Genomic DNA, 11,857 nt, shown 5'->3' on the forward strand with positions numbered 1-11,857 from the left:
CAATTTCAAACTACGATAATAACAGAGGAAGTAGAAACGACCCAGCAATATAGTTTTGGTTTTAGACTACAATTAAAAAATACGAAAACTGGAGGAGGCCGAATAGTAAAATCCCGAGTAAATTTCATGGCTAAATCGTACCATTATTATTAGCTCGACAGATTGTAATGGTTTGGGCCGGAAAATCGACCCACATTTAATACTTTTTCTTTAAAACTACATTTTTGTTGTATTTCTAAATGCTTCCTGTTTCTCGGGTTTTTGCTTATTAGGAACTGAAAAACATCCCTTCAATATTTTTTTTTCATTTTAATATGGCTCTGGGGTGCGGTGCTTTAAAATGAACGCCTCGTCCATAAGCAAGTTAATTGATTGCTTATTACTTTGGAGGAAGTTAATATCTTGTCCTGAATAATAAATGAAAATTAAATATTCATTTTTACGATTTTCCTCAATTTTATTAACCCAACTCACACTGTCTTAATTCTGAGTTGTAGAATTGACAAGCTGTCAATTATGGAGCAAGATGACGATAGAGAGATACCATAAAACTATTAACATATTAGAAAGACATTACCGCAATGCCAAGATTAAATTTGAAATCCGTAGATCTGTTAAATTTATTTATGGCTTGATTTCGCCGCTATCTCTAGTCCCAAATTATCCACGCCGCCCTCTTTCCGCCCCCCAATTAATAAGAAGACAATCCCAATCGAAGCCATTGTAATCCATGATATCCTAGTACTATCGTTTGAAGAATTAATGGAAAGCTTACCAATGCCCACTCAACGATTTTGTAAGCAGCAACCATTGTGCCTTTTAGACCAGCAGATTATCTCACAAAACAACGATTATTGTAGATATTTTCCGACCGGAACCCTAACTCAAGTGGTCATTGTTACAAACAATGATGAAAACGATGCGTGAGTACATCCATTTATTTCAGTCCTTTTCTTTAAAATCCCTCAGAACAATAAACCAGTCAGAAGGCTTATTGGGGAAGTCTTGTAATAATTAATCAAAACAAGCTGACAGTTTCACTTTGCAGATTTTGAATTTATTTTGCTAATTCCAATAAAACACAAAGATAGGTAAGTTGCAAGCCCATTTATTACTTCAAATTAAATTAAATGAAGTTAACAGCGGAAACGATGATTAAAACGAATTTACATCAGAAATAAATTAAATTACAGAGTGGAGTCATAACGTCACCACTACAATGCTTTATATCGTGATTCGTGCAACAAATTGGAGATTCGTTATTTTGTCAAGTTGGTTTATCAACTATTATAAAATCTCGGATAATAGATATTTTCGGATCGGTTTATTGCCGACATTGAGTGAAGTATACATGGCTTTTCAATTATTTAGAAAGCGCATGAGATCAGAATTTGAAAAACCTTATAAAAAGCAAACTGTGACAAAAATAAATTCCTAATTTTGGACTAATATCCACTTTATCTATGCCAAGTTGTCTGGACCAGTAATGCACAAAACCTGTATGCATAGAGTATAACACCTAATGAAAAATTTCCGCCAGTTTTGTTATTAACAATTCCGAGTCCACTCGAGCAACAGATTAGTAATGGTCCATCTTCTCTAAATGCGCAAACATCATGTCGTCCAATACCATTATCGAACTACCTACTAGAGCTCGGATTTGAACGAGCTGACTCAGCAAACTTCCAAGTTTTGGTTCGCTAACTTTCCGCGTTCTTTAGTTTTATCTGATTTGGTTTTTTAATCGATATCATTATTCTCAGAAAAAGATGCTCTCCTGAAAATTAGAAAATTGACTTTATCCCTTTAGGGAACTGAAACATATTCCGACGGTCATATAGAATTATTGTTTTCGCATATTGAATTCGTGATGCAGGGATATGCAAACATCATCGTGACGAAGGTTGTGAATATGTTGAATGAAAGTCGGAACGAGTATATAAAGTGGAAGCATATAGCCCGAAGAGTTGAAACACAGCTGTTAGGTGTTTGCGAATTTTTCAAATTTATTGAAATGTGGAATGAGTAGATTCTAATTTAAATTTATTGAAAAATTCATGAACGGGAGTTATACCCCAAGGTGCTCCGATATTTTAATAGGTGTTGATGCTGGGGAGCGAAAATTAAAGATGGTGGATGAAAAAATCCGATTTCGTGTTTTAATATGACTATAACACGTAAATTTAAAATACAAAATGGTGGATGCGCCGGTTTCAACTTTTTCTTTTGTACTAAGTGCTTTAGCGTAGTATAAACGAACGAAGCATTATCCTAGAATTTCGATTAAACTTTAAGGAAGTAATGTTTTGAACCCTTTAACAACACTATAAAATTATAAGATGAGTTTTTAAGAAAATCGCACACGTTTAGTTTGTTTCTGAATTACAGGCAATTCTTGCGTATGATTGTCTTGTAAACTGTACAATAAATTGCGGTGCTAATGAGGCTTTAAATATTACTTCTGCAAAATTTAATTGAAATCCTAGGAAAATATCCAGTTTGCTCTTTCTATCTTAATCAGAAGATGCGTCTATTTTCCTGGAGGCTCCATTTGTTAAAGCTTACAATGGTGGATGAGCTACAAAATATTTTTTAACACTCTAGACTGTTTGAAATTATCTAATGCCGTTGTAAATTTAGAATTTAAAACATTCCGCACTTTGACATGTGATAAGTCTATTAAAAACCGGTATAACCAGCAAAAGCTTCTTGACGTAACCTTCAGACCCGAGAAAAGGGCGCATATAATAGTTTAAAATATTCTCCACGTCATAAGCAATTTTTGAGGGTTTAATGGTCATTTTTACGTAAAGTGGCACACGCCGACCCTGCTGATATTTTAAGCATGTTCGTGAAATATTCATTTTGTATTGCAGTGGGTAGAATGCTTTCAGAAGAGCGGTCCCTCGATTAATCTCCTCGGTATTATAGCTTAGATCCGGGACGATCCCGCGCCTTTAATTATTTATTTTCTTGATTTACAGGTAGCTTGGGTCCGAGTGGACACTCAGACGATTCTGTCGATCCACCACAATGTCATCACGCAAAACCCTCGGATATCGTTAAGCTACAACGACCATCGATCTTGGTTTTTGCATATCAGAAACGTGCAAGAAGCTGATCGAGGTTGGTACATGTGTCAAGTCAATACCGATCCAATGCGAAGCCGCCAAGGATACCTTCAAGTAGTGGGTAAGTGGTTTAGTGAGTAAAAAATCTTGTACTATTTTAGTGGTTACAGTGCCGCCAAGCATAGTCGATCGGGAAACCAGCTCGGATATGGTGGTTTTGGAGTCTACTAACGTCAGCTTGACCTGCAAAGCGACGGGTTATCCGGAACCGTACGTCATGTGGAGGAGGGAAGACGGAGAAGACATTCGATACAATGGAGAAAACGGTAACTGCATATTTATAAATTGTTGGCGAAAGTTTACCTTTACGACGTATTTCGGTATGCAATGTGAACCATCTCCAAAAAATGGAAAACACGGAATTGGATATTGCGGACCATCACTTCTCTCGAATTTTTTTATATAATCGGTTCCGCTTTTCTCTCAGTTTGACTCTGCCTAAAATCGTTATCAGACGCGGGAAAAACACAATGGGATGATGAGAGGGGCTCTGCATATGTTACGCAAATTTAGAAATGAACAATAAAGACTTTGTGTGCGAACGGAGTTTATTTTTAATCAATATAATATTATCACCGAGTCACTAGTCCAAACGTAAATCTCTCTCAATATTGAATTTCAAATAGTTATTGTTATTCACGTCGGTAAATAAATCTCGTCTTGTGTGCTCACTCAACAAAGCATAATTGTCAATGCTCAATCAAAATCAAACTTTTGCTTTTATTAAAATTACTTGTTTAACTAATCGAAATAAATATGACTATGACAGTTCGGTTCTACGACATTGATGAGAAAATCGAACGTTTCAATTTTCCCGTAGGTAAATCAAATTTACCTTGTGGTGTTGGTGGATCTTTAATATTTCAAAAACTAGTTAGGTACACGGGTGAACATGTTTGTTAATCTAGAGAATGACTAAAAAAGATAGAGCACAATTGGTTGATCCAGAAGATGAGAGAGTTACTAAAAGCAAAATAGAGTTAACATTGGATTGCTTTATTTACGCGCAGTCTTGAAACATCCGAGAGGTAAATATTTATACAAAGAGTAGCTACTACTTTAATTTTTCATAATATTCTTATTATCTGTGCGCAGCGGCACTGTATAAATTATGAAAGCCAATATTACCACGAACAACTTTTTATTTGTCTATCTATCTATATTTTTAGTTAGCTCTCTTCCTCCACTGATCACCGAAAAATTTCGTTTGTACAAAGTCCAGTTCTAGGTTTGATCAAAACCTAAGGAAGAGACACTTATCAGATTGAAATCTCTCTGTAAATTTAATTGTGATGAAACCATGATAAATTTGAACGTCGCCTAGAACTAGAACGTTGTTAAATAACCGGCCTTAAAGATCATATTTTTGATTGTACGAACTCGAGCAGAAATAATTGAACAAAACATGTTCGTACTTGCCCACGTACAAACCACGAGTTTAGCTCGCCAAATCACCAGTTGTCAACGACAGTGCTGTGAGCTCAACAATTATAAAGAACTGTATTGTCATACAGCACAATGATTCGAGCGAAATGTATTGCTGGAACAACGTTTTTAGAGATAATCGATACAGTAAACAATTAAGGTTTAATCTTAGAGTGAAACCGTTTGTTTAGTCTAGCGATCGCTTTGAAAACACGACAATCAGTCATTTGAACTGTAATTGAATTAGCAGGAATATTGTTGTAGCTAGTCCTAATTAAAATTTCATATTGACATGAGTCGATAAGGAAATGCAAGTCAATTCTGTGACTGCTATGGCGCACTTAAAGTGCATCTGCTGGCATAGTTTGAATGAAAAATCAAATGCAAGAGCACTCGAGTTAATGAGAGTGTTTACTTTCTCATTATTGATTGGAGGAGTTGGAAGACCGACACCAAATTGTTGTACATCCCCATCCACAAATCAACAAAATTAATTATGCTTCGTAATAGGGGTAATTTAAACATCCAAACTATAATTAATGCTAAATAGCCATTTAAGTTAAATGATTAACTGCTGGCAAATTTGTATGAACGCAGTGTGAGCACAATTTATAAATAATCGACTAGGTTTCATAAAACTTTCTCATCCAGGAGAACAAATTAAGGGAATAATAATGCTGTTTCCGGTTTTGACAATGCATAAATAGTTAACTTTGAAATTAATTTTAATTAAAAGATACCGACGTTAGTTTTGTTCAATGTTTAATTAACCGCATGATATAAAATTCACTGAAACTGCCTCGACAAATAAAAAGTAATTTGCTTTGTTGTACCGCAAAGGCTACGACTTAATATCTCTTAATATTGGATTAAGTAAAGTAAATTAAGCGTCAAGTTAGGCAAAAAAAAGGGAGACGCCTCAAGAAATATCAGATTTATAAGGATAATTCCTATCGCAAGTTACAAGCTTTGTCGGCATGGAATATTTAAATAACTCTATTGATTTATATAAATGGTAGTCGGTTACGTAACATTTCCTAAATTTTATCGAAGTCACATAAATAATGCTGTTTTATTCATCTAATTTAAATTTCACCAGGCGTTCTCGCCTTGAATCATTCATTCCGTTTTTTCAATTCTACAATGATTTCGTGGAGTTTGCTTCTACTGTAAATTAGTTACGGACGTTGCTTTGAATTTCAGTGATATATAAGATCTGCCAAAAGAACTGAATCGAATTAATTCTGACGAAAATTTCTCGGATAAGACTGGTCTAGTCATGTACGATTAAATAAAAAAATGCTCAGGAAAATTTGAATTGATAAATGCTATTCAGGATTATTAGAGAGAAGTCTGTTTTCTTTCCTGTCAGCAGCTCGGCTTTTTGAAATTCCTAAGTCATTATACAGAGTTTAATACCGTATGGAGCGCAAGCATATCGCTGGCTTGCTTTTTCTCACATTTCCGATGTAAATTAAATGCACCGAAGACGAAATAAAAGCCTCATTTTCGAGATATGTATTCTGAATAGGCAATAATGTTGTTCAAACGTACTGTTACAGTGAACGTTGTCGATGGGGAGATATTATTTATTACTAAAGTTAGCCGACTTCACATGGCCGTTTACTTGTGTATCGCTTCCAACGGCGTTCCCCCATCCATAAGCAAGAGGGTTCAGTTAAAAGTACAATGTAAGTCTGCATACATTCGCTAATGTCTTGTTGATTTATGTCTTATGTGTGCAGTTCCCCCGATGCTATCGATTCCGAATCAATTGGAGGGAGCTTACATAGGCCAAGATGTCACTCTCGAGTGCCGTACTGAAGCTTTCCCGACATCTATCAATTATTGGACCACCGAACGAGGAGACATGATCATCTCAGGTAGTGGTATCTGACTGCTAACGGAAATAAGACATAATCTGTAGTTTGGCTCATGACATAGTGCACTGCAATATCGCTTGACGATTTACGAGTAACGAGACGATGTACCGTGCAATTTGAAGTAGAGCTAAATGTGTGTTGGTCGTTTTATTTACAGGGGTCATATTTTCTCATTCTCTGATATTGAACACGTCCCGACACAATATTTTTACTCCATGACTAGTGTTTTTCCATTACCCGCGGAACACGCTAATAATAATAATTACATTGTAAAAGACCTTTAAAATAAACAACATTCCAGACGTGTTTTTAATTGCATAATTTAGAGAAATATTCGAAAAATGCAACAGTAATTGTACGTGTAAAATTGTTGTGAAAACCAAAAGCGCTTGTATTGTCTAAAAATAGCAGTTTTTACGACAGGATCTTTTTTATCTGGCCTGTTTGTTCAATTTTTTTACTCTAAATTGCAGTTTTCCTAGGAGTATATCAACATATTTTTCAAACATCAACTATCCGTTTGTTATTATTTTCAAAGGTCCTTCTGTACGTCTGTACAGTTCAAGTTTTTAAGTTTTTATGTTCCCAATATACCTAGTAGGTAACTAGAAAATTCTTCAGCTATCAGTCTAACAATTATATTTTTTTTCAAACGTCATAAAAGTGACACATTATTTAGCTCGATTGTCAGGGTATAAGTTTCACTTATATGCTTAAGCAGAGCACAACACTTTATATGCTTGGGCTCCACAGCAACCATAGAAATGTTTTCATTGCACTATGATTCTGCATGAAAATAATTTTTTTAAAGTAAAATAGAGCAATTTTCTATCGTTTTTTTCCAGAATTTTGGTTTGTCCGATTCTCTGTTTATTTATTTGAAAATCTGAAAACTTTAAATCTGATAATCTTAGAAGCTGCAAATATCAAAATTGTAAAAGTACTCAAATACAGGCTGGCCGAGAAGGCGCGCACAACTGTAACACTAAATTAAGGAAAATTTTTAATTTTGAAGATATGATGGATTGAAAAGTAAAAATGTAATGCCAAAATTCTGAATTTCTATGCATTCCGAAGCATTTATGATATAAAAGACGTTGCGTAAAAAAACGTGGTAAAATATTGTAAAAATAACTGAAAATTGTAAATTTTTGAATTAACACTGTCGATCAGGGTGACATTGTTTACGTAAAACCACAGTAACATTATTCATTCACGAACTGGCCTGCCTTAAATGATTGGGTGCATAGTTTAGAAATCTTTCTTATTTATTTCGATTCTGCTGCGAAAACAGAATGTGGAATTTTTTTAGCATATTTTTTCTAAAAGTTTCTAAAAGAGTTCGTAGTTTAAGGTGGTGCGTGACTTTCTAGCTATTCTGTATAGATAACCAAAAAAAAACTTTTTTGAAAAATAAAAAATGTTCAAAAATTATTTAAAAACTAAGGATTTGGGAAATAAAAGTTTCAAAACATGAAAACGGTGTAAAAAAATGTAATGGGCCTAAAATAAGTCTGAAGATTGTGAATTTTTGGCTAATGTTCTGGAAATAAAAATAGAAACCGGCAAACATAATGGAAATGAAATTAGTTACGCTGAATTATCCTTCCCGAATGTAGTTTCATCAAAATAAAAACCAGCTTATTTGAAAAAGAAGTGCGCTTAAATTGCCAGCAGACTAAAAATCGGTTTTAATGCTTCTTTTCGAGTGCATGCATTGTTGAAATCGCCGCAATATGTACTGCTATGAAAGCACTATGTTATAACCACGTTAAAACTTGATTACCTTATTAACTATGAATACCAGTTGTGTGTAAAGGTATTGTGCATCCTCTATATAATATTCCCAGTGAGTAGACGTTTTAATTTTGCAAGCTAAATTTCTGTTGACTGTTTCTGGAAAACACGAAATAAACCACAGTGAACACATAACTATATCATCAAAGAACTTGAAATTGCAGCGTATCCTTTACATATGAGCTAGTTGTATAGATATTTATTTATAATGTGGCTTTGGAACTTTCATTTGCTAGTCTGTAATCTGTGGATGTTTGCAGTGGACTGGTACTTGAAAGGACTGATTAAAATATTAATCTGTACGGAACGAAAGGGCGAAATTCATCTTTTTATCTAGGGCTTAATAATTCACGCGGCCGCAGTTGCATGAAATATTTCCAAATAATATTCAAAATTAATGATACACTCCGCTTATCTAGAGTGTGATAATTAAAATTTCTTGGTGTACATTTTATCCGACGAACATTGTTTTGAAACATTGTTTTTGTGTAAACTATTTTAGGGTGAAATAAGTCCCGACCAACATGATTAACGACTACGTTGATTTATATACCCTTATTGATTAATCACTACCCCGTACGTACAAGTCCACTTAAGTGCTACTTGAGTGCGTATAAACTTTCTCCCAATTAGCTGTCCATCCCCAATTCTATAAATAATTACTCCGACTTTTGTGGCGAGACGGCTATAATTAATTGACGGGGCATAATGAACGTCGCGGTATTAAATTGAACCCACATACTTTCTGTTAGATGCTATATTTCACGTTTCTTCCAATCAATCTTCGGATGCTTGCGGCAGAGTGATTTTTTAGTTCAAATCAAATAGTGCCCCGGGAGATTTTACGAAAAACATTTTCCTGAAATAATTTTTTTGGAAAAAAATGGATTGGTGGAGTGGGATATAACTTGGAAATTTAAAGTAAAGATGGACTTCTCAAATTTGTTTATGTTTAGTCTTGGTTTACGAAGTTCGAAAAGAGTAAGAACAACTTGTTTGCAAATTGATCATTGGAGTCTTAACGTCAAGCCAACCCCTCTGATTTCTGGAATTTACGTAGCTGTGCAAATAGTAAACACGGAGGAAACACCGACTCAAGATTTTGCCCGCAAATACCTGTCTTACTCACACCAGGAATAGTTGAACTTGGCGAACACTCATTAGGGCTTCCAAGTTTAAGACGTGAATACACAAATCTCCTTTTTTTACGAATGATAATTTTATCGCGCTCTGAAATTATGCACAGTCACACCGACTCGTTGCTCGTTCTTCATTGTTATTGTTCTTTTACAGGTGATAAGTACGAAGCAGTGTCTATGGACAACGGCTATAAAAAATACATGATGTTGAAAATTCGCGACGTCAAGAAATCGGATTTCGGCTCCTACAAGTGCGTCGCCAAAAATTCCCTCGGGGAGACCGACGGCGTGATAAAACTGGAAGGTAGATTCTCAACAAAATTGATGGTTTTCTATGTCAAACAAAAATTTTCCGATTTTAGAAATTCCTGCACCGACTACTCTACGAACTACAACTCAATTCCCGTCTCTTCCAACCAAAAAGAAAGGTAAATTTTCGAAACTATGGCTTGTAGCATTTATTAGTTTTGTTGGAGTAATAAAGTTTTTTATCCGGATCTTCTTTGCTTGGTGACGGAAGCAAACATAAAAACGTCGCCAATTACGCTCATCGCACGTTTTGAATGAGCTTTAAAATGTTTTATGTTGGCTGAATGATCACCGGTGAAGTTATATGAGTCCCTCTAAGGAGGAATAAGTGGTTTCGTGTTGTGCCATCGGCACTTTATTGGACTTGAATAAATAAAGACATCTATAATATTGCGAGTACCGATAATATTTTTATGAGATATGTCGTAATTGAATGTAACCGGTGATGACATGTATGTTTAGGTAAAACTCGGGCTGGGGATAGAATCGGACGCGGAGGAGCAAACAACCGAGTCAATTCGCCTACAGACTATGATGATGGAATGACAGGTGATTTTTTATATTTTGAGCAATGTCAATAATTTATCGCAATTATTTACAATTTTTGGCATTATGTTCCTTCACTGTTGCTTTAGTGTAGGCCGAAATGTTTTATTTGAAATTTTACACCGGTGGGTACTATTAAAACTTCAAAAAACTCTTCCAACTACATTTCAAGCAATTAAAAATGCAGCACTTTGAAACTGAACTACGATACCGTTTTCCGCTAAAGGTTATTAAAAAAGCAGAGCTATGAAATTGAACTGGAAATTTTCACTGTATCATTTTTTTACGTGAGTAAAATTAATTCCTTTAGATAGATTTCCAAAAAGAAAGAGAATAACTTTTTAGAATTTATACAATTGGAGAACATTTGAAAAATTAGACTAAAAATGGTGGATGCGCCGGGCAGTTTTTTTTAATGAATAGTTATGCTAATGCTGATGCAATTTAAATCCTACATAAATGTGTAAAAACTAACGAATATTATTTTTGGTCACGTAGGCTAAAATTTATATGATAACCTAATCAGATTAGCCGAAAGCAATAGCACACAATATTGATTGGTGGAAATCCTCTACATCTCATCTACAATAATGACGTTTACGAGTATTTGTGGAAAACTATCAGAGTGTAGTAAACGCGTTATTGTCTGCATCGTAGGTTGATTCAGTAGCTTTATTCCCAATAACGTAGCTTAAACGGTATAACGAAATTTTGCTATGGTATACCACATCGATACAACATGCACAAACATGGATACGTGGCGAGCATGTTTTAGACCGCGTATAAAAGCGATTAATAAAAGAGCATTTCAGCGCAAATGTAGAATTTGAATTCTGCAATACCGAAATCGCGTTTACGTTTCAGAGCAACAACCCTTTTCGCATTACCCTTTAATGTAATTTTGTTGCAGAGTACGACGACGATGGGGAGTTCACTTTGTCGTCGAACGGGTCTCCGCCAATCCAAGAGCCTCCGGGAGCTTTCAGCGCCGCCGAGAGTCCTGAAAAGTTTAACTGGTGTGTCTGTATCGTGTTCGCGATGACATGGATATTCAGTATGAGCCTGAGGTGATCGTGCAGATCCAATTAAAAAATACACGCAGAAGATACGTGGTGATAAAAACATATCCAGTGCGAGAGACTGAGCTGTAAATATGTACAAACAGTGCTAAAGTTAGATAATAAAGTTGTGTATACAGTCGCTGAGCTACGGTGTATATTAGAGACTGCCTAAATTTGAATAGTGCGTGATATTACAATACATGTATGTAGTATAGTGTCAACTAAATCAATAAAGTTTAAATAACATTCTCTAACAGCTTTTATCCAAGCCTCTGCTCCACTCAACCTTTTATTCAAATTTCAAATGCGTTCATTCTGTAGCGTGATACATCAAAAATCATCAATCCATTCGGCGAAGGAGCTTTAATGGAAAATGTCTTGAGTACCGCAGTAAGTCTATGAGCACTCTGCGATGTTTGTGGCATCGTGTTACATCACGGACTTGCTAAATTCTTTTAATAACTCAAAAAACTTTATGTAAGAATATGTTAATAGCTGGAAAAATGGAATTTATTTCAACCAACATGATTTCAGGAGATATATGATATGATAATGCAAAGCTATAG

General features: G+C 35.1%; 1 protein-coding gene across 3 annotated transcripts in view; it reads left to right on the forward strand.

Moving 5' to 3' along the window:
• LOC148172450 (neurotrimin-like) overlaps positions 1-11,545 on the forward strand; it is a 38,255-nt gene extending 26,710 nt beyond the window's left edge. Inside the window, exons 4-11 of one of the 3 annotated variants that reach the window (XM_088039278.1) lie at positions 2,985-3,192; positions 3,242-3,397; positions 6,119-6,247; positions 6,302-6,439; positions 9,530-9,679; positions 9,738-9,803; positions 10,147-10,233; positions 11,141-11,545. In XM_088039278.1, coding sequence (XP_087895404.1) covers positions 2,985-3,192; positions 3,242-3,397; positions 6,119-6,247; positions 6,302-6,439; positions 9,530-9,679; positions 9,738-9,803; positions 10,147-10,233; positions 11,141-11,301 — 1,095 coding nt within the window. In that variant the 3' untranslated portion in view covers positions 11,302-11,545. Of the gene's footprint in view, positions 1-2,984; positions 3,193-3,241; positions 3,398-6,118; positions 6,248-6,301; positions 6,443-9,529; positions 9,680-9,737; positions 9,804-10,146; positions 10,234-11,140 lie in introns of all 3 variants that reach the window. The other 2 variants (XM_088039277.1, XM_088039279.1) reach the window with 2 other exon arrangements.
• Positions 11,546-11,857: the final 312 nt, after the last annotated feature.

This window comes from Gnatocerus cornutus, chromosome 6 (genome assembly GCF_029298725.1).
Source record: "Gnatocerus cornutus isolate USDA-ARS CGAHR chromosome 6, icGnaCorn1.1, whole genome shotgun sequence".
NCBI classification, from domain to species: Eukaryota; Metazoa; Arthropoda; class Insecta; order Coleoptera; family Tenebrionidae; genus Gnatocerus; species Gnatocerus cornutus.